We start from the raw sequence: 26056 nt of genomic DNA on the forward strand, positions 1-26056 counted from the left end.
AGTTATTATAATTATATATATATAAAATCTCCCTTTAGAAATGGCTAACAATATTTAGATGACTTATTTGAATAACTAAACACTCTAAATTTCATTAGATAATTCAAAATAAAATCTAATAAATATAAACTGTTATCAAAACAAAAAGCAAAAGAATTATTATATTATCACAGAAACTCAAATAACTTGTTCATGTATTATATTGGCTAATTTGTATTAAATATTTTGTTGTAATGATTAAGTTATTACAGTATAAGCAAAAGATACATAAGGGCATGGTTCTTATCAGACTGATTATTCAGAAGACAATTCTTAAAAACTATTTTTTTTTAATAATGCATTTTGAGTCCAACACTTATCTGGCTCCTCTTCAGATTTGGTATTGGTTTGTACAAACAAATAATAATCATCATCCACAGACAGTTTTTTGGATTTGTTTTTTTTTTACAAAATGATTGAAATTTCTATATTTTAAGAATTGTCTTCTGAATAATCAGTCTTGTGTTAAAATCTGTCTGAGCAGAACCGTGCCATTATGCTCTTTTCTCATATAAGATTAGCTTAATCATTGCAATAAAAGTTTTATTATATAATATGTTAAACAGTGTATTATTACTAATAGTACAATTACAGCTAGTTAAACATATCATAAATTAATAACTTTAAGAACCAGCAATATATTTAACAATGTGTAAAAATTCAAATGCTGATGAATTTCAAAGAAAATGACTAAGGGACAGATTTATGGGCATTTAAATTGCAATAAATATGCAGTATTTCTAAATAAATATGTAGACATGTTAAAATGCCTGATATATGCATTATACATGTTAAAAGCATCACTAACATTCATTAAAATTTGTTGATTGAAATGCCTATACTTCTGTCTGCAATCAAATCTTACTATTACATTGCACTTTTCAGATGGGGGTTAAATACTAAAGAATAAGTGCCACAAAGGATTTGAGAATTATGTTGTTAGACTTTATTCACATTTTTATGGTCTTAAAATAGTTTTATTCTTTATTTTATAGTTATAGAAATAATAATAATAATGTTAGAGAAAATAGCTGATATAAAGATACAATTTAATCATCTACAAATCTCTAATATAGTTTATGTTTTTTATTTTAACCTGATTCATTTTGTCATTGATTATAAACTAGAAACAAAGTAAATCAAACTAATTTGAAAAAACTACATTTAAGCTAGCTTTCCTAAGCAAAGCATTGTAAACATATAGTAAAGTACGTCTTATGCGAATTAGTGGTGCATCAACTAGAAAAGGATGTCCTAAGATCATTTGAGGAGGACATTATAGTTTACAAGAGGTATGTGGATGACATATTAATAATTTGGAAGGATGAACAAAGGATTGAGGATTTTCCAATTGCAATAAATAACAATCCTCATGGGTTAAAGCTAAGGATGGAGCAAAAAAGCCATACACAGCTCCATTTTCTGGACATAAATATAAAGTTCAGAATGGGCAATATGCAAACAGCAGTGTATTTAAAGCCCACGCTTGCACCACTATATATACCAGCATGGTCAAATGATCTGTTCAAGTATAAGATGTCAGCGTTTAAGGCGCTTATTAAAAGGGCATTCATATATTCCACCAACATACAAGATCAAATTAGGGAGATTAGCAGAATTAAGAAAGTGGCAAAGCAGTTAGGATATAAAGCGAACATAATAGAAGGATTGCTTAAGAGTTACAAACAACATGGAAGCAGAAGATTTAATAGAGAGGATCAGATCAGCAAGTTCACATACGACAGGAAAATGGAAGGAGTGATGGAAGAGTTATGTAAATATAAAAACACAAAAATGGTATATAAAAGAGCACCAAGCATATACAGATTGCTTAGAAATGATAAAGACATAGTGAGAATGCAGGATAAAGCGGGAGTTTATAAAATTTCCTTTGAAAATGAGCAATTAGCAGTGACAAAAGATTATGTTGGAGTCACTAGAAGAAATTTGACAATGCGTATAAAGGAGCACAAATATGATGTGAATAAAGGGAATAATAACACCATTTTGGCAATCATGGGACAAACAGAAGGAGCGAATGTAAAATGGGATGAAGCAAGAATAGTTAAGATGGTCCATTCCCCGACGATTGCGTTAGGGATGGAAAAAGTAGAAATATATAAGAGTAAGGTAAACGACAAGTGTTTAAATGCAAAAGACGCCAATGCTCTCCCAACGGCCTGGAAATACATAATAGAAAAAGAAATGAGATTAAAAAACCCGTAAAAGGGCATGACAGCTTTAACTGGTTTAATGTACTTTTGATGCAATATTTATTAATTTTTATGTTTGTTGGTTAGTAGTGTATTAATAATTTGTTTATGGTTGGTTTTAACATTTATTATTTAATCCTTTAATGTAATAAATTTTTTAAAGATTAGAAAATTTTAAGTGTCGTGAGCATTCGAAAGCTTTATGTTCGAATGTAGAACTGTAAAATTTTCTTGAAGATGACCTATAAAAAATAGGTTGAAAACATTATAAATTAAAATTGCAGTAAGCTCAGCAAGTGTTCTGGTGTTTGAGTATAGTTGCATATAGTATTATTAGATTTTGTTACAAAATGGCTGCATCTGTCATTAACAAATTATGTTCTTATTTTCTATCATTTTTTTTATATTAATAATTTGATTTTAAATTGCAATTATAAATCTTCACTTTGGGTTATTAAAGAATATCAAATATTTGTCAGTTATCATGTAACACAACATAAAAGCAATTCTAACAATATGAATTTAAGTACGTTGCCTAAATCTAATTGAAAAAACTTTAAACTTGTTTGTAGAATTTTGAAACAGAAATATGATTATATTTATCGTATAAAAGCATATCTCACTAATACAGTGGGTTAGATTCAAGACGATTGCTATGAAGCAAAATGCCTTAAAGTGAGATACACCTGTATTAAAATAATTTCTTCAGATTTTCTTTGTAATCTTCTTTAAACAATTTCTTCCAGAAATGATTTAAAATTAACATTGTTTTCTTAAAAACAGTATGGTAATTTTTAATGCAAAAAATAATTTTAATATTATAATCTCTACTTTTTAAATGCAATACATGTTAATTTTTTATACTTTAAATGCATGTTTATTCAAGATTTAACGTCTAAATGGATCAAGTCTAAATAAAAATGTTAATGCATGTAGCAAGAATGAATCTAAATCAAAAGGCAATTAAAAGCTTAATTTGATATCATTTAATAGCAATAAATTAGTAATTATTATTATAATAATTGTCATCCATTTTTTCACCTATATAAAGAAATAATTAAACTTGATTTTTGACTCACTTCTCAATTACCTAATCTAAGTAAAGGAGTATCGCAATTTGATGTTTTGTATTCCTGTATCTTTTATTTTCAGAAAAATCACATGTATAATAATATTTATCCTTTTATTCAAGTTTAATTTTTTTATGTATCTCTATAATTAAAAATACATTATACAATTGAATATGAAATAACAAAGTTGTAAATTTTAAACTTCAACATAATTATAGATCATCAAAAAGTATTTAATGAATATTTTTATCTAGTTTAATAATGAAAATTAACTTACATAATCTGTTATTAAATTAGTTAGAATAAAAGTTTGAATTGAATAAAAGTTTGCTGTTTTATCATGCATAGTTTTATAAATTTTAGCCTTGCTTCCACTTTGTGTATAGTTATTTTTTCAGTGCTCTTCAAACTTGTATATGCTTAACAACTTTAAGTAGAACATTGTACCATTTTAAAAAGCTGAAAATTTATCTAGAATGACAGCTGAGTATTAATGTAAAGAACTAAATTTTATTATTTTGATAACATTTTGTTAATACATGTTATTTTCAAATCCTCTCAAAGTAATTATACTATACTTAGTTCTTTTAGTTATAGTGGTTTGACAATAATTGCTTTGGATTGATATTTTTTTTAACACTGAAAATTTCTTTGGCTAAACTTTTCAAAACACACTTCAGTGTTCCTTTTTGATGCATGTCCTATTAGCAGATAAATAAATAAATAAAAATAATGTATATTTCATCATTTCATCCTATTAAGAGGAAACAAAGCCTAGCCAAAATTAAATACTTGTAGAATGAAGAGAAAATGAAACTAAACTTTTTTTAACAATTATTTTATATGTTACTACTATGTAATATATAAATGTATAACAACAGCTTTGAATGTATAACAACTTTAATATTACAGAAGTAGTTAAGACTAATCTGATTGATCCATACTAATATGGTAATAAATAAAAACTGAGTTTACACTATTTTAACACAACCACAAAAGCAAAATTACAAAAATTTAACTCATTTAATTTCACTTTTATCTCAATCTAATTTTTTACATGCTCTGCTCATCTAAATTTATAGATTAAAATTTTATAAATATATTGTTATATCATTGTATGTTTATGTTTAATTTTAAATAAAATAATTTATTATTGACATATATTAAACTAGATTGATATAGTCAATTTCCACTTATGATTTACCTATTGATTAGCACATGCACAAAGAATAAAATTCAGCTTACATTTAGAAATCTATATGGACATATGCTCTGTAAAGAAATCAATAAAATGTCAAGGATAAAAATTTTGAAATGAGCTACTTATTAACAGGAACTTTATTAAGTTCCTGTTAATAAGTACTCAATTTGTTATTAACTAAAATTTATAAATCATAATACTTAATGAAATTTTTAATTTAAAGTAATAGAAATTAAATTCCCATGTTTAGTTTATTCTATTTTTAAAAGCTATTTCTTCTTAGTTTTCAAATAAATTCAACTTTACTATAAATATATTTAAATTATATTAAACCAAAAGAAAACATTCAATAATATAAGACAGTAAAATAAAAAGTATGAAAATATACTTAAATTTTTTCAATTAGAATCAATAAACCATATCACTGACGAAACAAAATATCAAAAAATCAAACACTGTATATGAAAACATAACAAAGTTATAGGAATGAAAACAACATTGACATTAATATATTACATTATTGATTTTTTCACCTTCCGTAAAAGTTCAATGTCTTCTATCTATAACGCTTGTTCAAACAAAAACATTGGAAAATTAAAGGAATATTTAGGCACATTCTAGTATAATAATCAATTACAAAATTGTTTTGTATTTCTAAATAAAACTTTTCAAATTATGAATAATCAATTTAGCCTATATAAAAAAAAAACACAAAAATGATTTTTTTGGAGAAAATTGCTATTAATATAAATTTCCTAAATTTCTTATGGTAAAAAAATTAACTGAAGAATAAAATTTTAGAAAAAATATGTATTAGTAAAATTAATCTAACTTGTCATGGTTTGCAATTATCTTAAATAAACTCAAAGTTGGGCTAAAAATTAAAACTTTCAGAGTTTTAAGTTGTGTTAAATGAGAATTACTAATTAAAATAATCTCAGACTTAAAGTATCATTTACTACTAATAATAATTATTAAATTACTAAAAAGAGGTCAGCCTGGAACAGGATACAAATTTTTTCCCCCTCCCCTAGATAGCACTAACTAGATAAATTTGTCATGTCAGATTAGTTCTATACCTTTCAGAAATCAGACACAGACCATGCTTGAGCTCTATTCCAAATCAAAGATTTTTCATTATTATTAAAAAGATATTAATAAATGACTATGCCTATTTTCTATAAAGAATGAGTGTGCCAAAAAATTATCCAATAAATATAACTTAACATAATTTAATAAAAAAAAAACACTTTATAGTTGTTTATGAAGCTAAAACACAATTTATTAACAAATTCAAGTATTTTTGTAATGTTACTTGTCTTCAAGAGTATTAACTAATTTGTTTGAATGTAAGGGTCTTTTTAAAACAAATTCAATATTTCTGAAAAATATTTTGGATATTTTTAATAAAATACATTTTAGCACCAAAAGCAGTTATAAAGTATTTTTTTAAATAAAACTCAATGTCTTAATAAATAGTTGTCATCACCACTAAGTATCATTATAAACACACAGAATATTAAATAACATGTATTGTAAAAGCTAAGATGATGTACAGTACTACACAGCTAATATCACTCTGATTCATTGAAGTACAATAAAAACAAAAATAATACAATATGTTTTTATTTGATCTTTTATAAAGATATATTTACTAAGAATTATAGAAACTTTAATGTGCCATCATAAAAATAATACAAATATTACTCTAAACAGGAGTTCTCATTATACCAATCTAATAATTAAATCACTCCATATATTGAAGTGATATAATGATATAAGGTTGATTGGTTTATTATTGTTTTATGGCACAAGAGTCTTAAGGACAATGCTGTGCTAACCATATGGTAAAATGATAAAAAATGAAAACAATAAAGTAATCAAATGACAAAGCTAGATTCATTATTGAATTATAACATGGCTAAATAAATACTGTATTATATTGACAAATTAACAGTGATATTTGCAAAGCATGAGAAAGTAAAGATAAAATTATTATTATTTGCTAAGATTACTAAATGTAAAAAACAAAAAGATTAAAATATTTGAATTTTTCATTAATAAAAAAAATGTTTGAGAAATATACAAAGAAAGAAATTCTTCGTTTGAATTACATTATTTTTGATAGTAAGAAGGAATACAAGATATAACAATGATATCATTTTGGCATCACAACACACAAAGTTAGTTCATTAAAAAATAATCTAGATGATGTTCAACTATACACTATGCATAATAACATGCCATTCACCAGGTGATTCTGGTAAATGAAACTTTCCTTCCTTTTTTTATATAAAAATTTTGTGAAATTTTTATAATATAATAAATATCAAAAAAATGTAAAATGCTATATGAAAGTACATTTCATATTATTCTTGACCATAGTCCCTCTTCAGTCCTGATTTTACATTATTATCGGTTTACTACTACTAATGAACACACATTAAAAAAAAAGGAAAAATAAGAGTTCTTGTTAATCGTTTTCAATGACAATGGAGAACTGTGTTTAATAAAAAGAACTCTTAATCTACATTCATTAAAAAACAAAAACCAGTAATTTAAAATCAGGATTGAAGAGGAACTAAAAAAAAATGCTCCATTCACTTTAAATTTTTGGTCAGCTTATATACATTTAATAGTATATATGACATGTTATTTATGCTATTTAAGTGCTTTTATGATATATGTTATTAATAAACATATATCATAAAAGCAATATATTTTACAACTTTAGATAGATATTTTTGTAAAATTCTTATGAAGAAAAATTTTTATATACCAGAATCTCCTGATATGTGATGTCTAATTAGTTGAATATTAACTAGCTCACTAAAATTTAACGTATATCAAATTTATCCACAAGTTTAATCATTATAGTAGCAGCTACAAACTTAATTTTTTATATAAAACATTAATGAACACAATCATTATTTGGTTTAAAATAACGTCTCAATAAAATATATTGAGATATCAATAGAATGATAAATATATCAATCTATTGATGTTCTGTGTATTGGGATTTAAAGTGACACAGTGTTGCAAAATGTTTAATCATCCTAATAATAATCTGTAGGAGTCTAAACTTTAAGTGTTATTTTTCATTTTATGTAGTTTTACTATGAATGAAATTGAATACAGTAAGACTTTTTTAGTGCTTAGGGATGTGTTCCTAGATGACAAAGCACTAAATGAAACAGCATTAAACAAGGCCATTTTAACACACAGTGTATAGGAAAAGGGGAATACACATAGTAAAATTTGTTTATTTTTGGTAAGTTATTTTTATATTAATTTGCATAATAACATGTGTTACATTACACAAATATAAAGTTCATTTATGTGATGAAGGTCCTGGCTCGTATGAAATTCTTGATTTTTTTTTGGATGAAATCATCTAGTGCAGTGTTTCCCAAAGTGTGGTACGCATACCCCCAGGGGTACGGGAAGAGTTTAGTGGGGGTACACACTGCACCGTGCTTCGGCTGTTCCTAGTGCAACAAGCAGTTTACTTTTTTTCGATTACAAACATAGAAAAATAATAAAAACTTCGTTACTTCTTAGCGGTTTCGCCGAGTGCTGTGATTCTGTGTATTCCTCCACCCTATGGCCAAGACAACAGTGTCACACAAAAACCTCCAGTATCTACACATTTTTAGCTTTTGTGCGATTTTTCTAACAGGAAAGGTTTGTTATATGCTTTAGTATTAATAAAAAGCTAAAATTGCTGAATAAACCAATTTTTCTGTAGCTAGTTACTACAACTAACAATTCTTAGCAGAGACTTACTTTGACAGTGCTTCTAGAAAGACGAAAATGAGACCTAAAGTCCATATCGCTATATCTAGGAACAATATTTTCCACATAGTCTTCTATTTTGGCTTTTTCAATTTTTCAATTGCAGCAGCATATAGAAATGGAATATCCTCGTTATCTTTGGTTTTTGATTTAAAGTATATGCAATTTTTTTGACGAGGGGTACTCAGCATTAAGAAAATTATACAAAGGGTACACAGATGTCAAAAGTTTGGGAAACACTGATCTAGTGTCATTTGTCATAAGGAAATCTGTAGCAAGTTCATTGGGTTCTTCATTTTCAGAATCACTGTTTTCCAGTTCACATGAATTCCTTGTTCTGCCAATTCTTGAAGATTGTCGTTGGTAAGGCTCTCACCAGAAACATGCAGTAATTCTTCAATATCCTGCTCATCTACATCTAGTCCTGCTCCATCGATTAGGTTGACAATTTGATAAACCATAGGCTCTTCTTGCTCAGAATTCTTGAATACTTCCAGTCATAAATTCTTCCACACTCCGTTCATGCATTTATCAGTTAATTCTTGCCAAGCAAAGTCGATGGATTCCATGGGCATTCATGATGTTATATTTTTTCCAAAATCGCACCAAACAAACAGATTTAGGGGAAGAATAGTGCTATGACGAATTGCCATCTTTTGCTGATTGATTCATGTTCGGGAATAATCATATTATTTATGAATCAATAAAACATCACGATAATTTGAATCTGCATAAATTTTTAGCTTTTTTTTTGGCTTCAAGCAGACTGAGTTATATCAAATCAGTGTTAATTGAGAAAGTGCTAAACAAGGTCTTGATGTATGTCTTAACAGTTTTATCTGCAAGTTATTAAATTATAACACATTTATTTAGTATAAAACTAGCAGACGAGCCCAGTGTTGCCTGGGCAAAAAACAACAGCAAAAATTAAGATTATTTCATACTTCTAACCCATATTATATTACAGGTACTCCTCACTTTACAACAGAGTTCCATTCCAAAGACTATGTCGTTAAGCGAATTGGTCAATAAGCGAGGAGCTTGTGCCGGGAATATAGGATCGTTGTAAAATTATACAAATTATGCAACAAACTTCAAATTTATTCATAAAAAGACTATTATAGTATGCTATTAGCCTATTATAGTACTATAAGACTATTATAGCTTAGTGCTCATGTCACTATCCGCCACTGACCGACACTCAAGCTGAGAAAGGGGATTCCCCAAATTGCAGATCGAAACTCGATTGGTCGTAAGCGCAAGTGGTCATTAAGCAGATAGGTCATAAAGTGAGGAGTACCTGTATATATTATAGTAGTTGATTTATAATTGTAAAGATTATCTTACGTAAGGATTTATCAAACTGAGTGCCCAATGTAACACATTTAAAAAATTCTTTTAAATTGTGTACGGCAGAAGAATAAATAATTTTTAAAATGTGTTAGAATGGTCAATCAGTGAGATAAACCCTTACATAAGATAACCTTTGTAGTTATTTAAATCAAATACTATAATATAACAAACATAAAATTGAAAACTATGTAAAAAGTTTGGTTATTTCAGCCTACCATTGTCATGTTTATCGCCATACTTGGATGGTACAAAATGGTACAAATTCAATGGTCAAGTAGACAGGAATTGAAAATATATCTTAAATTTTTCGGATATAATATTTTCTAATGTTACATCTAAGAAACTGTACCACATACAGCTGAATATCAAATGGTAATCTGGCAACAAATCAAATTTCGGAAAAACAAACCAAGTATCCTCATTTATATATAGATTCTACTTCTAAGAGTAGTCATAAAATCCAATATCTTAAACTTTAATGTTAGGATAAAGCAACTATTATTTTACATATAAAAAAAAGCAATGCACTTTAATTCATTGAAATGTTCAATTTTTAGTTAGTGCATTAACTGAATAATACAAGTGAACACTCATTATTTTTCAGTTTGTGTGTAATATTTTAAGAAAAGTATCAATAATAAATGTGTCAATGAAAATTTGACTATTATTTTCTTCGCATCCAAAATATCAAGCTTTTATCTTCAGCTTGATATTTCAAGCTTTTTCCATCACATTTTTAAACTAACTATTTTTTCTATTATTTAACTTAATAAATCTAATAATAATCTAATAAAATATTAGGTTTATCAAATTGTATCATGAATGTTTTAGTAAGCTCATTAGCCTATCAGAATGGTTGTATAAGGCAGAAAGATAATATAGACAAAACAATAGAACTTATCAGAAGCTGAAAAGTAATAAAGTAACATAACAGAATCCAAAACCAAAATCCAGTATTCAAAATATGCTGCTGTTATCAAGTTTACCCAGTTTTTGAGTGGTGGTTTTATAGGGGAAACTTGCCTAATTCGTATCCCTTAAGGAAAAACCATCATATAATCAAAATTAATAAACACAAATTATTTTTTATTGTAAGTAACTTTTATTTGAGAAATATTTTATTACTACCATAATCAAATTTAGCATAAAACTTATAAACTTCTGAGAAATAAACAATTTAAAAAAACACTAAAAAAGTACAACTTAGAACCATTCATCTTAAATCGTACTGATATATTCTTAAATCGTACTTTGAGATCCTATCATTGGTTTGCATCTTAAGAATCAAAATCTTAATCAATAATGTATTAATACGTGTGTAGATTCGGCTGATGGTCTTCGCCGATTCTTGGCAGTTATCGCAGTTGTAATCCGTTGCTTTTTATTGGTTCCTGCGCAAAGTTCATATACAGTAGAGTCTCGTAAATCGGAACCCCGGTCATCGGAATTGCCGGTAATCGGCATGATTTTCAGTCGAACTGTGTCGTGCTGAATCGAATGTTTTTGATACTAAATTTACTTCTAAAGTATAATTTTCATGTTTTTATATTCTTCAATATATTTATTTTGTTTGTACAAAATGCAGAAATAATTTTTAATGATACGATAGCCTCGATTATTGTTATAAAAATTTTTGTTAGGCTTAAAATCGACGAAAATTCAACATGAAGCGACACGCAACGGAGAAAAATTCAACACAAAGCGACACGCAACGGAGAAAAATTTGAACATCGGACAGGTTAATATATTTTTTCGTACATAATCCATAATCGGAACAAATCCCTAATCTGAACAACCCCAGTCCCCAATTGATTCCGATTTTCGGTTCACTACTGTACTCATATCTCACATCGTGAGCATTTGATCATACTTTCTTTTACGTCTTCTTGGCATAATTTACAGTACTAACTGTTATTTTCATTTTTTTCTTATTTCTTTTTTTATTCTCCTTTTGTGATAGTTTATTAGTTTTACTTTTCTTTGCACCAAGATTCTTTGATATGTTTTTGTTCTTGAATTCTTCTATTTTATTCTCGAGCTCTTTTTTATAAGGATTTTCTATAAGAACAAGAACGCGACTTATGTGTGGTATGTGCTGGCAGAGAGAGCATGATTATTCCATAGTCCCTTGCAAGATAAATGGCATCAATGTTCTTCGTGTGCGTCGAATGACCGTCTAAGATGAGAAGAACTTGACTGTCTTGTGATGTTTGCAGTCTCAGACTCTATAAAATGTTTAAGTCATTCGACAAATAATGTACTCAGAATCCATCCGATTTCTGAACAACTGTACAACGTGTTCGGTAGCCCTCCACGCTTTAAGTCATCTGCCATTCTTTTACGTTTACATATGAGCATGGGTGGCACGAATTCTCCAGCAGCGTTCATACAGCAGATGCATGTGGTGTTGATATCACGTTCGCTACTAGTGACAGCTCAAACCTGGTGTTTCCCTTTTTGAGCCAAAATTTTAGAAAGCTTATAAACCATCATTATATTTTTTAATCACTTCTTCCATATTTTCTTTACTCCAAGAATTATATTTTCTTTTTGACGTGTTGTTCTAAAATTAAAGACAATTTAGTTTTAATTTGTTTTGAATCAGTAACTTAATAAAAAAATAACAGTTTACAAATCAGTAATAGTTTATTGTGACATTAATCTAAAATGGTTTTCCTAAATCGTACCAGTACGTTTTAAGAACTTGCCTGGAGTACGAAATAGGCGCAAGAGTCGAAAAAGTTTTACATTTGCCTCCAAAAAATTTGACAACAAATACTCATATATCATCATATCAGGTGAAATCACAAAAATACGCATTAATACATCACAGGTAGTTAAAAAAAAACTTATACACGATCCAATTTGAAGAACGTTCTTACGAAATGTGCAAAAATATTACAGAAAAAGTTGAAAAAACTTACCTTTTCAATATTTTTGTCAGAAGCAGCGTAACAGCGTGTTGTCTGTCAGATGGTAATATGGCCGACTGTTATTTACTTTTTTTGTCACTAAAGGCACTAATAGCTATTACCGGAGTCGAGATATAAGCGAAGTACGAATTAGGAGCAAGTACGAATTAAGCAAGTTTTCCCTAATAAAGTAACACTAAAGCCAAACAACCACCACATTACATTGGGCTAATATTCCACAATTATATTTCATTAATTAATAAATAATTTGTCACTAGAGGGAGCATTACATGCCATCTCGTCTTAAATTTAATAATTATAATTTTAATATTTTGGCTTTACAAATTTATTGGGTTTCGTGAGGTTTGTTTATGTACACTTATTAAATGTTTGGTTTACCTGATATTGACGATAATGCTAACATTCTCAATAAATTACTTGATTCATTAAAAAAAAATTTGATTATTATACGAACCTGACCAATATAAAGAAATCCTAACAAACTTAAACTACACTATAATAGCTATTCAATGTTCTCTACTTAACTAGTTATGCTTAGTAAAGGACTTAAGAGTTTTTATGATATTGTATATTTATAATAGAATAATCTTTTATAAGTTCTGATCAACTGAAAACTTTTCAGTTTTGATAAAATTGAATAAGAAGTCCATAGGTTCAGATTCTTATTCCAAAATAATACTATCAATACCAATATAAGTTTTAAATTCATTTACAAACTAGACAAGATTCTGTGATCAAAAATCTCTTAAAAAGTCCCATTGAATACAGAATAGAAACTTAGAAAAAGTATCAATAAACATGGCAACAGGAAAAAGTTCAGTTATAACAAAAATTGTGATTTAGATATCTAAATTCAAAAAATTTCTTTAACACCACTGAGAGAGAGAGATATATATATTCTTTCATTTCTTTTAATAATAATTTCTGATTCAAAAATAGAGCATACTATTACATCTATTATTAAGAAACAAGTTCTATATTCAAACAAAGGAAAAATTTACACAATTTCGAGTTTGTTCTTGAAATTACTGATAGAAAAATATTACTTTAAATGATAGCATAAATGAATATGAATCTTATACATAAATCCAATAACAGATGTTATGCTAAAAATGTATTGTATTATTAAAAATTATGTTTAGCTTCATAAAGAAAAATCACTTATGCTTGATTTCTTTAACAGATGTTGGTTCAGAATGCTTAACAATTATCAAATTATACTTTGATTATAAAATTTAATGAAACCTCTGAAAACTAGTTCTATCTGACAAAACAAAAAGTTAATTTCCAGCACAACATTTTTTTATGGTTCTTGTTTGGTAAGATTTATCTAGTTCCAGATATTAATTGATGTTTTATAAGTAAATAAAATAATTAGAACATTGCAGTTCAAAATTAGATGTAATTAATAATGGAAACAAAATTATTGTTTTTCATTTAAAAATAAATATGTTTAGGTTAATAGTCATATGTATTGCAGTTTCATCTATTTGCATATAGCGCTGCAGCTGTATCACATCTGGGGATCTGGAAGTGGCATGATATCCCAAACGTTGAAATGATTTGGTACTATAATAAATTATTTTTAAAAAATTGTTGACAAATCAAATAATTTTAATGATAATAATCAATAATTTAAAGAATAATGTACTCAAAAATAATAAATAAATAAAATCATTTTAATAATAAAAAATCACACTTAAATATGAGCTAAAATTTTTTTTAACTTCATGAACATTTTCAAACTTCTTAACTCATTGTTAGCCATATAACAGTGAATTAAACTTACTGAACACTTAATTAAACATTAATTTTTACTTATTTATGTAGCTATCAAATTAGTTAGTTCAAAAACATTTTGGAATGCAATAAAAATTTTGGATCCTATGTTGTAAATTGCAATTTTTAATTATTATTGATATTTTCATCTAATAGTACAATTAACAAAAAAGAAATCTTATGTATAAGATTTTTTTTATTAAATTTTAATAATAAAGTTTAAATGGCTTTCATTCAATGGCAGGTATTAATAGAATATCTACAGTTAAATTAACACAGGAGGAATAAAAAATGAATCATCAGATTGAAAAATATTTTTTATAATTTCTGTCTGTCAAAAAATACAAAAAATTGAATTCTCCTCTTTCTGACAATGTTTAAATTAATCAACAGAGCAAAGTTAAAATATAATATTAATCATATTCAATTTCCTTATAAATTTTAATCATCTCTCAACATAACAGTTAAGAAAAGTATAATACAATTATAAAAATGATTATTATTCTATTCTGACTATACCATTAAGATATATTACAAGTTTTAATTCAAAATATTTTAACACAGTTAAAACTAATTAAATATAGACTATTCAATGGAAAAAATTGTTGACTTGGCTAATTTATTTTAAAATACAATTTAAGATGGAACATTTAGATTATTATGCACAGAAGATGTCAGTATTAGTACTTCAGACTTTACACTTCTTACTAAGAAAACTGCAAAATCAATAGAAGTGGAATTTATTCTTGGAAATGGATATTTTAATAGATTACATTCCAATATTCTTTGAATTAAATCTTTGCATACTTAAAATTAATTATTGATATGATATAGTAGTAAATAAGATGAAAATATAATTTTGTAGTATAAATTCAATTATTTAAATAAAGTCTAATTATATACTTTTTCATTTGATCAGAAAAACAAAATAAAAACATATATTTTAATCTCTCCATAAAAAATAATGAAATATTTTAGAGGAAAAAAATGAAATCTAATTTTTATATAAAATATAAACTTTTTTTTCATTTTCACAGTTCTTTATCACATTTTTATAATTTAGTTTTTACCAATACTTCTAGAATGAAACAAATAATTAATAATTTTAATAATAATCTACTCAAAATATTTAAAGAAACTATTATAGTATACAACAACCAATTTGTGACATTTATCAACGATTGTATGATATTTTATACATTTATTTTGGATATAATATTAAGTACAATAGCCAACTACAGATATACCTCGGGTTACATCGTTTTGAGTTAAATCATTCTCGATTATACGTCGTCTGTCCGTCACAAATATTCAAATCGTAATATCACTAGAAAAGCGTTAAAAGCACATAAAATCATGTTACTGTACAATAAATAAGAATAAAAGTATATAAAATCATATTAAAATACTCAGAATTGAAATATCAGAATCAGCTGTTGATGCTGAAGATCCACATTTATTTTATTTATGTAGTTATCAAATTAGTTAGTTAGTACATCGCCAAATTGTACACAGCCTCATGTACACAGCCATCTACATCTGCGATGTAAATAAACAAATTGAATGTAAATATTGGTAAATTTAACATAAATTAGTTTTTTTACTATTGCAAAATAATTTTAATAACTGTATTTGTTATTTAACCTTACAAAATCATTTTATTTTACAATGTCTTAGAGCAAACACATTCACAAATAAAGAGTCCACGATGTACTGTAAACATCGCCAAATTGTAAACATGTACAGTACATTTACAAGTATGTATATGTACTGTACTGTACTGTACATGTATTCATAAATTTAGATTACTTTTTTCTGTACTATATTAAAAACTAAAATTTATTTGTTTATAAGCTTGAAATAGATTCTTATTAACCATATATTATTAAAAATGCATTTATAAATAAAATACAGAACTGGGAATGGTTATTTGTTGTTTAACCTAGTGACAAGTAAATTCGACTTAAGTTGCCTCTCCTGAGCCAAGTACCAATGTAAAATGAGGTATACCTATATTATCAAAATTATAATTAAAGCACAAAAAATTACTTTTCACATAAACTAGAATAATTTAAAGCTAGAAAAAAGTTATCTTAAGTCTCAAACTTTTTGATTACAAAGAATTTGATATGCAGGTCTCACTTCATTTTCTAAAGCCAATATTATGCTAGACATCAAAAATAATGAGAAAAAGATATACTTATTCTGTAAATTTTAAATGTAATCACATTTTTTTTTTTTAATACAAAATGGATCCTAAAAATGTTTTTTATTAACTACATCAACAACAACACTTATGAGAAAAAAAATTATACAAAATATATATATATATATAATAATAATAATGTACTTAAGATATCAATAATGTTTATTTATAGAAATTACTGTATATCAATATAACAAATCAAAACTTAATAGAAAAATTAGCTGTTAAGTTCAATATTTATTGATTGGAATTTTACACAGCTTCAATATACAACAAACATTACTTTAGAATTTTAATTTTTTTCCTAATACACTTCCTTTTATAAATCATATTTCAATTTTTAATTTGACAAAGATTTCTAAACAGTTGACCAGATCAATTTTTGTTTCAAACTTTTATATAAGATGGTTTCAACAGAAATCTACAAAGGATTAGAAAAACTTAATGTATTAATTACAGTAAAATACAAAAGGAGTCTGATGGTTTGAGATTTACTTTTGAAATAAGAACTACTTGAAACCTGTTTCAATACTTAAGATAAAGTATAATCCATTTTAGCAAATACAATTACAGAAACAGTGATAAATCCTACATTCTCAGATTACTGATAATTCTAGATCAGATTGTAGATTCTGTCATAGAAAATCCATGTATGTACGTATGTGTATATATATATATATAATTATGTATATATGTATTATATTACTGATTATACATGTATAATCAATTATATAATACATACAAACAGCAATTTTCAAAAACAAACATAAAACATATACCTAATTTAAATACACTAAATAATTAAACAACAAAACAATTAAAAAATTTTGACATTGATTCAATTTGAGTGTTCGTGTTTATTTACAATAAAATAAAAAAATACAGTAAAACTGAAAAAATCATTCTATTATTTAGCAAAAATAATTTCATAAATTATCAAAAGCTACTTAAACAAATAAAGAAAAAAGAAAAAGTTCCTAAATACTGTAGATCTCTCTGAAACATTATCTCATCAGAACAGTATTTTAAAAAAAATTATAAAAGAAAGCAGTAAGTATCAAACTAAACTGAAAAATGAATCTATTATATTTTGACTTAGCAGTTTGACAACTTTTTCTGCATTTATATATAGTTATTTTTTTGTTCTTGATTTTAATCAATATATCTTAATTTCAAATAATCCTATAATTATATCAAAACTATAACTGGTATAATTTAATTAACTTAGAGAGTAACTTTAATAGAACAGACACACATCATCTGCTTAAAATGAAGAATTAAATTGCATAAATTTAGAAATCTTGCATTTCTTAAATGATGCCTTCTCTACAACTCCAACTAAAATCTAACTTACTATTTAACACTGAATAAAAAAAGCATTATTATTATTATTGAGTAAGCACATTTCCATAATCTAAAAATAATAAAATATTCAATAATTATACAGTAACATACAATTAAATGGAATAATTATCAGTTGTGAAATCCAAAGTAAAATTAAATGAAAGTTATCAGAATTTATAGGGGAAAAAAGTATAATCTATAAATCTAAATACAGTAAAACTGATTAAATTGCTACATGTAATTCTATAATTAAAATAAGTTTAGATGGGTAAACTTTAAGGATAAATTTTAAAAAGCATTGATTTAATTTCTATAGATACTATATTATTACATGCTATTCAAAATTGAAGCAAAAGTCAACAACATTAATTTGATTTACTGGATATCACTTCTATTGGATTCTAGTTTCTTTAGTACAGTGATGGTAAACCCATAATCTGTACAATGATTTCAAGTTACAGACAATGAACGTTTAGGAACTATTACTATAACTACTTTACCGTACTTAAGCCAATCAGTTCAAACCAATTTTGAATTTCAGTAGTTAGTTTTTTAACATAGAAACAATTTCAGAAAGTACTGCTGGTTTGGATAGATTTTTCATTTTATTTACTGTAATATAGCAAATGTATTTTAAGAATGTTTCTAGCTTAAACATAACTAATTCACCAGCAATTAATTAAATATCAAAAATTGCCAAAATTCATTGGTTTATTATTGAGTTGCTAATAATTCAGTAAATTTTAAGAACTTTTGGTATTTAGTTTTAGCTTAAATTTTCCTAAAACTAATTTTTAAAATAATTTTTGAAAAATTCTCAATGATCTCAAATACAATATTAAATCACAATTTAATTATAATAAATTTTATATTAATTCATATTACTTAAAACTATATTTAACATTTTTTAAAAATTTGTTTTATTAATGCTATTAGTAATATACTACTCTGTACATTTTAAAACCTTGTATTTTCTGTAAATTTTATTTATATCATCAAATACTTCTTAACAACAAAATGATTGGCAACAGTTGAAATAATAAAAACAAAAACCATTTAATTATGGTAATACTGCATGTTAAATCAAATTACAAAATAATTCATTTGATAAATTATTCAGCTTTAATTTGATAAAAATTAAATAAAGAAGTTGGCAAAAGAAAAACACAATGCAACTTAACTTTTTTTATACTTTGTATAATCTACAAAGCAAATACTCTTATCCATAAAGGTCAAATCTTTCTACAAGTGATCATAAATACCTGTACCTGTAAATATCTTAATTTCTTTTACTAAAGAAATATGTTATTATTGTTTAAATAAAAATTACTCCTTCATATCGTATTGTATTTAGTAAAGCTTATATCAGCAAAATCAAATATCTCATATTCCTTATTATATAAGTTTCAAGGAAACAACAAATAACTTTAACAGATAAAATTAAATATATATTGATTATCAACAGTTTCAAATTGTCGACTAAATCACTTCATTACAATGTAATTTTTTAAAAATAATTTTGAAAGAAAATATTTTATAATAAGCCTATATTTATTATTATATTTTTGACTCTTTCCTAAATACATTTATGTTACAAGTAATTATCATCAAGTGACAAAATTTAATTCGTTTAATAAATGAATAGTTAATTGTTTTAATAAGCAAATAATATCCAAAATATAAATCCTGGTATATAAAATATTTGTATTATCTAATGTAAGCTTTACATTTCGGGGATTATTCATTTATTGTAACATCAATTTTTGGCTACGGAAAAAGATTTACACATATTTAAATTAGATAAATGATTAGAATTCATAAAGAAACCATGTTATTTGATTTACATCACTATTTAATAAACATATTTTTCAAATAAGAAAAACAAAGCACAGAATCAATAAATCAAGTAAATTTTTAATATTCCTCCACTAACATGCAATACAATATTCAATATATAGCTAATTAATTTTATATCTCTCTTATTTTTAGTAATTTATTGTATTTATAACAAAGCTATACAACTGTTAAAATGTTTTATAGCTATTACCATTAACGTAATTTTAAGAATAAGAGTTTTGGAAAGTAAACAGCAAATTATTTGCCAGTTAAATGAACCACGCTTAAAGAAAAAAAATATTACAAGAATGGAGATTTCTTCTAAATCATAATTATATAAGCATTAATTAAGATTTCATTAAACAGATTGTGGCATAAATCGCGAGAATTTTTCTCGAGAGCGTGTTTTTATAAATGAAATTCTCGATAATATTAATTATTGTCGCTAAAATAAGTTGATCGAATGAACCGTACGGCGCAAGAACAATGAATAACGTAAGTAAGCGAGCAACTCGCAACCCCGAAGAAGTCAATACATTCAACTTGACAAATGTAACGATGAAACTGTTAGTCCTTAATCATATTGCCAAAAATCAAACAAGTTGCTTAAAAATTTCAAGTAAATTCATTATCTTAAACGGAAAATATAATAATAAAAAAATCTTTCAGCAAATACACGGTTTATCGAAGAAGAACAAATTTAAAACTGTAGAATTTTAAAGTTAATTAATAAAGTTAATAATTAGCCAAAAGAAATGCGAACTTTTGACAATTTTCTCTAAATTAATTTTTCAAGATTCTTTAAAGAAATTTTGAAATGTGAAGAGGAATCTTGAGAGAAATGTTTTAATTTCCTCATGCAGATTAGCGGGAAAACGAAGGTCGAATGTACTATTTTGTATAAACATATGTATCTATTACAGTTATGATTTAATGGATTTATCATTTCATTTAATAAATATCAAACAATTAATTCCGATATAATAAATCTTTTCAGTACAAATAAAACAAGTAAAGGATTAAATATCGTATTCGATATTTAAAAAAATCTATTTGGAGTAGATAGATATTTTCGAATAAATATCTAATCAATTTCGTATTTTAAGAAAATAAAACCCGGGAATAATCGATAATTTCAACTTTACCTATTAGGACTTTTCTTCGAGTCCATTTTTGTATATTTCCAACCGCTATTAACGACGAATTCGTCAAACGAAAGTAATTTTGAATAAATATCGATTCCTATTCTCGATACAAAAGCTAAATGTTGACAACGATAGTCTTCTCCGACAAAATGGCGGAAAAGCTGATCACGTGATCGAGACAATATCTTGCACTAGATGGCGTTCGTAAAAAAGTACCATAATTATTCCGATTTGATTTATATTTTTACTCGCTCATTCGAAACTTTTCTCTCTTTTTTTCTTTTTATTTTTCTATTCGTTCGGAAAATAAAAATTTAAGAAAATTATTCATTAAAAATATCGCGTTCAAATTAAATTAACGACAGCAATTTTCTATTTGAAAATTTATTTTAATTCTCTTGGCATGGTCTACTCCGTCGAGATTTCGATGGTGGATATTACTTTTTATTCGAAAAAAACGTTAATAATTTTTTAAAATATCTTATAATTACTTTATTAATAATATTATAAAATAGACGAAAATATCTTTACTAATGCTATGATGTTAGCGGGGGGGGTCTTCAGGAGTCATGCATTCCTCTTTAAAAATAAAGTACTGTACTTATTTTTATTCTTAATAAGACGAAGAATGAAAAGAAAATATAAAATTTAAAGATGAACTCTTTCGATTATTTATTTTATTACCCGAGACATCTTCCGGCTTAAATTCATATCGATTTAATCTTGCAAAGATAAATATTTTATCGATATAATATTACTCCGTAAGAAAAAAATCTGTCTATGGCATTTACAGATATTATATTTCCCATTATACAGATTTCTTATCTTTATGTAAAGATATGTACTGTATATATACATCTTTTGTATATATAACTGGCGAGTTATAGCTTCATGAGGCCCGGGAGAATTTGAATAAGGGTCCTATGTACTGTGCAGTGTTTACTTCAGACATTTTTCTTCGGGGAATGTTTTAGAGGAAATATTTTCTTATAAAAGATTGGTTTGTGGCCCTCTTTTGGTGGGGCCCCAGGTAATTGCCCTTTTTATCCATAGGATAACGAGCCACAAACCTTATATAGTAACCATAAACCTTGGTATAGGCCTTTATCTTGATTTAAAGAATGATCTACTTGTATTTATTGTCATATAAACAAAATATGCTTATATAGATAAAATACATTTATAAGCCTTTAGACAAATAAACATAATATGCATAATAAGCATACAAGCATATTATATTTTTACACGAGCAAAACTTGCCTATATGAATATGTCATGCTTATATCAAGTATACCTTACCTACAATATAATTATCATTATAATTAGATATCTTTGCATAGTCATACTTTGGTAAATTTAATTTAAACCTACTTTAAACAATCACATGTGTATAGCCTACATTTAAGAATTTCATAATAATAATTCTAAATTATGTATTTATTCTTGCAGAAAATTCCAGTAAGAATCTTAATGAATTTGTAGAATACATAATGCTATTCGGGAAGTATCTTTTATATTTTCAATTATTTAAATTTTTTAAAACTGAAAATAGTATTTGAAAAAATAATATATAAAAAATGTTTATATATTAATTAAATATAATAATTTTAAGAAATTTTTATCGTTATAATTTTATACAAACATACAGTATACTAATTTTCGAACTCAGATAATATCGCTTGTCATATTTAATATAAAACATGTTTTAACATTTATCATTTTACTTTTTTAGCATCATACGTTCATCAAAAGTAATGGAAAATTATGAAAAAAGAGAGATAAATAATTTAAACTGAATTTTCTGCTTATACAGTTACGCTACATACAGGTAAAATTTCTCTTTCTATTAATTAATTTGTTTTTTACTTTTTAATTTATTTAATAATTACATTGTTTACCATAGACAATTATTTAAGTTGTAAACAATAAAATAAAAAGGAATTGCGCAAAATGTCTATTCTAAGAAATAAATATATTGCGTGATATAATCACTTATGTTAGGAATATTTATCAGAAATTTTAAAATTTTTTCCACTTTATTACAACATTATTAATGTCAATTTTAGCTTCATTCTTTAAATGGGGTAAATCAGAGAACAAAATAAATAAACTCATTTCCTTATCTCCGAAGAGTTAATTTATAATGTATTTCTCTTTAATAAATGTAATTTTGATTGTTTTAAATATTTTTAAAAATTCATTTAAAAAAAACCAAATAACTCTCCATTAATTTTTATCTTTCTGTATTTTTTTTATTACTACTTCTAAGGTCATAAATTTTAAAGTTTCTGAACATGAGCTGAAATTACTTTATTGCTCCAGCTGTAACAATAGTTTTCTTTCTTTTAAGTATGTTTAACAGTGAAAAACTATAACAAATTCTTCTTAAGAAGGTCACGTTCTTGAACTACTATCTCTACTTCATTTAAGATGATAAATAAACAAATCCTTTAATAAATACACACAAAAGAATAAAAAATAATTTAAATTGATATAACTATTTAATGAATAAAATTGAATTATTTATTTTTTCTCATAAAATGATTTTTTCATTTCTGGAAAGAATAAATGACATTATGATTTGATTAATAAAATAAAGTCAATTTGTTAATTCAAATTTTAAGATTAATAATAATTTTTTTAAGTATTTGACTTTTTAATAATATTCTGAGCATTTTAAAGTAGGCTAGCGGCCTATTTAAACCAAAGAAAACGTTAAAAATAAAATTTTAAATTGTAGGAATGTACAAAACAGTGATACTACTTGTCTTGACGTCTTTTAAATTAGAAGTGAGACAGTTAAGATCCATTAAAACATAGAAAAATACTGTAGTTAGCGAGACAAAATAGAATAGGATTAGAAATGAAGACGTAGGCTATATGTATAAAGAGGAATATGTAGAACTGATAAACAAGTAGATAAGAAAACGAAAATGGGAATGTACGAAGCATGTGGACAGAATGGAGAAAGTAGAATAGTAAATTTATTAAAAGAATGTACGACTGGATGAAAGAAGAGGGAAGGGTTAGACCTGTATAAAAAAACTGGAGAGGTCTGCAATCAAAGTTGAATAATAGACTATAATCTAAAGAAAGAAAAACATTATTTTAAATCTTATAATTAATGATTATACGTACGTTTTATTATTAAAAAAAACGTTAAAGATAATAAAAGATAAGAAAACTTTAATTATAAAGTGAATACTAAAGATTTTTATTAAAATATTTTGCATTCTTCTGCGTGTTTAAATATTTTGATCTAAAAATGATAAACGCAAATATTACAGGATAATTTTAAGTTAAAATCTGGGAAATCAAACGTATAAGTTTAATATATCGATTATATTTTTGGATGTTTGTCTAGAAGAAACTTCGAGTTCAACTTTGACCCAAGTCAAGACTCGCGTAGAACGACCTTAGAAGGGCGAACCTGGGAACCACCCGTTGTGCCAAGGTTGAAGTACCAAAGATGTGTCTTGCCCCGGGCACGAATTGAAATAATACATCCTGCCTAAACAGTTAAAATAGTTAAATTTTTTTAAAAAATAGTTTTTACCAATTTAAAACTATCTGTTGTTATATTATAATTTTATTCTAAATCAAAATCGCGCAGAGAAACTGTATATAGATCATAAATTTAGTTTACGAACAATTTGAATCCTGTCGAGAGTGTAAAATACGTTTCACGCTAATTTACAGATTCAGAAAACATTGTAGAACGACGACGTCAGACAATTATAAAACGTTTTATTACTCTACTGTTATTCTTTTCTGTTGAAAATTAATTATGATATGTTTAGATAATATAAATTATCACATAAAATATTTCTAAAAATAGAAATAAAAATGTGTAAGAAATTAATAGAAGCGTAATAATAAATCTAAGTATTAGAATTAGGCTACTATTATATATTATAATACTTTTACACCTATAAATGCTGTCCGGGAGTATAAAAAGTGAAATGTTTTTGTCTAAATGCCAAAATTTATTTTTAAAAATATTAATAGGCCAAAGTTATTTCTATTTTCGAGATTTTTCTTCTTCTTTTTTTATATCCTTACCGTGAAATATCTAAAAACTCTGACCCTATGGCGGAGTGTCCTAAATTCTAAAAACTCGTTTGTACCGAATGTATAGGCCTACGTGTGTTCCTAACGCATCATCTTTCAAGGCTTCGCTCACCACGCATAACGTTAGAAACCAATGTTAGTGCTTTTAATGTCATCATTTAAAACTATGTCTCTCACATATACGACTTTTCATTATAAACGAAATAAATTATATGCTATTCAAATAAGTAAATCGTAACGAAATTTCGCGCCGACATGCAAGATTTTAATCAAAATTACATGATTTAGAATAAATTATGTCTGTATTATATGTAAATTTAAATGTTAAGAAATTATTTTAGAAAGTGCTCTTGGTTTAAGTTGAAATTATGTTTTATAAGTATAGTGTTTACAATAAAACGTTTTTTTATATTTTTATTTTTCTGTATTGAAAGAGATTCAAGCAATTATATTTTCTGACTTTTATCCTTACCTTTGATTTTTTTTTCGTCTTGTGGGCACTAAGAAGACTTTTTCCATGCTCATCATAGGTTCGGTTAGCTCCACAATGGGGGTAGCCGGGTTGTGAGGGACAGAGACAAGCATATGGGAATGACCCGCCGATGAAAAATTCTTGGGATTGCTCTTACGCGATCCTAGATCCTCCAGAGCTGTAGGTTAACTGCCTTAACCATCCGACTATCTACTTCTTATAACTCTAAAAACATAAAATTATATTATTTACTATAACTATTATGATAAATACATGTAACTATCTATAATACAAGTACAGTAGAATCCCGATTATCCGAGGTAATGTGGACTGATGTTACTTAGGATAACAGAAAACCCCGATAAAATCGACAGCCACCGTTATTTTGGAATAAAATTACAAATATAAAACATTTACAATGGAATACAACTTTTACGTTTCTTTTTATACTTTATTGAATTTGATCATAGAACAATTTTTACATAATTTATCATACACTAATCAATAGTTTTAAGAATAAAAATAAGTAACTACAAAAAATTTTATTGTAGTTACATTTTAATATGAATGGTTTGTCTTACATTGAAATTAAACAATAA

General features: G+C 25.9%; 1 protein-coding gene across 2 annotated transcripts in view; it reads right to left on the minus strand.

The window, feature by feature from the left end:
• The window catches only part of RYBP (ring and YY1 binding protein), a 32941-nt gene extending 11852 nt beyond the window's left edge, over nt 1–21089 (minus strand). The window contains exons 1-2 of one of the 2 annotated variants that reach the window (XM_067283139.1): nt 20915–21087; nt 4568–4594 (exon numbers count right to left, since the gene is read on the minus strand). In XM_067283139.1, coding sequence (XP_067139240.1) covers nt 4568–4569 — 2 coding nt within the window. In that variant the 5' untranslated portion in view covers nt 4570–4594; nt 20915–21087. Of the gene's footprint in view, nt 1–4567; nt 4595–20914 lie in introns of both variants that reach the window. The other variant, XM_067283138.1, reaches the window with a different exon arrangement.
• Nucleotides 21090–26056: the final 4967 nt, after the last annotated feature.

The sequence above is a fragment of the Centruroides vittatus genome, unplaced genomic scaffold (genome assembly GCF_030686945.1).
Source record: "Centruroides vittatus isolate TY-2023 unplaced genomic scaffold, ASM3068694v2 contig_979, whole genome shotgun sequence".
NCBI classification, from domain to species: Eukaryota; Metazoa; Arthropoda; class Arachnida; order Scorpiones; family Buthidae; genus Centruroides; species Centruroides vittatus.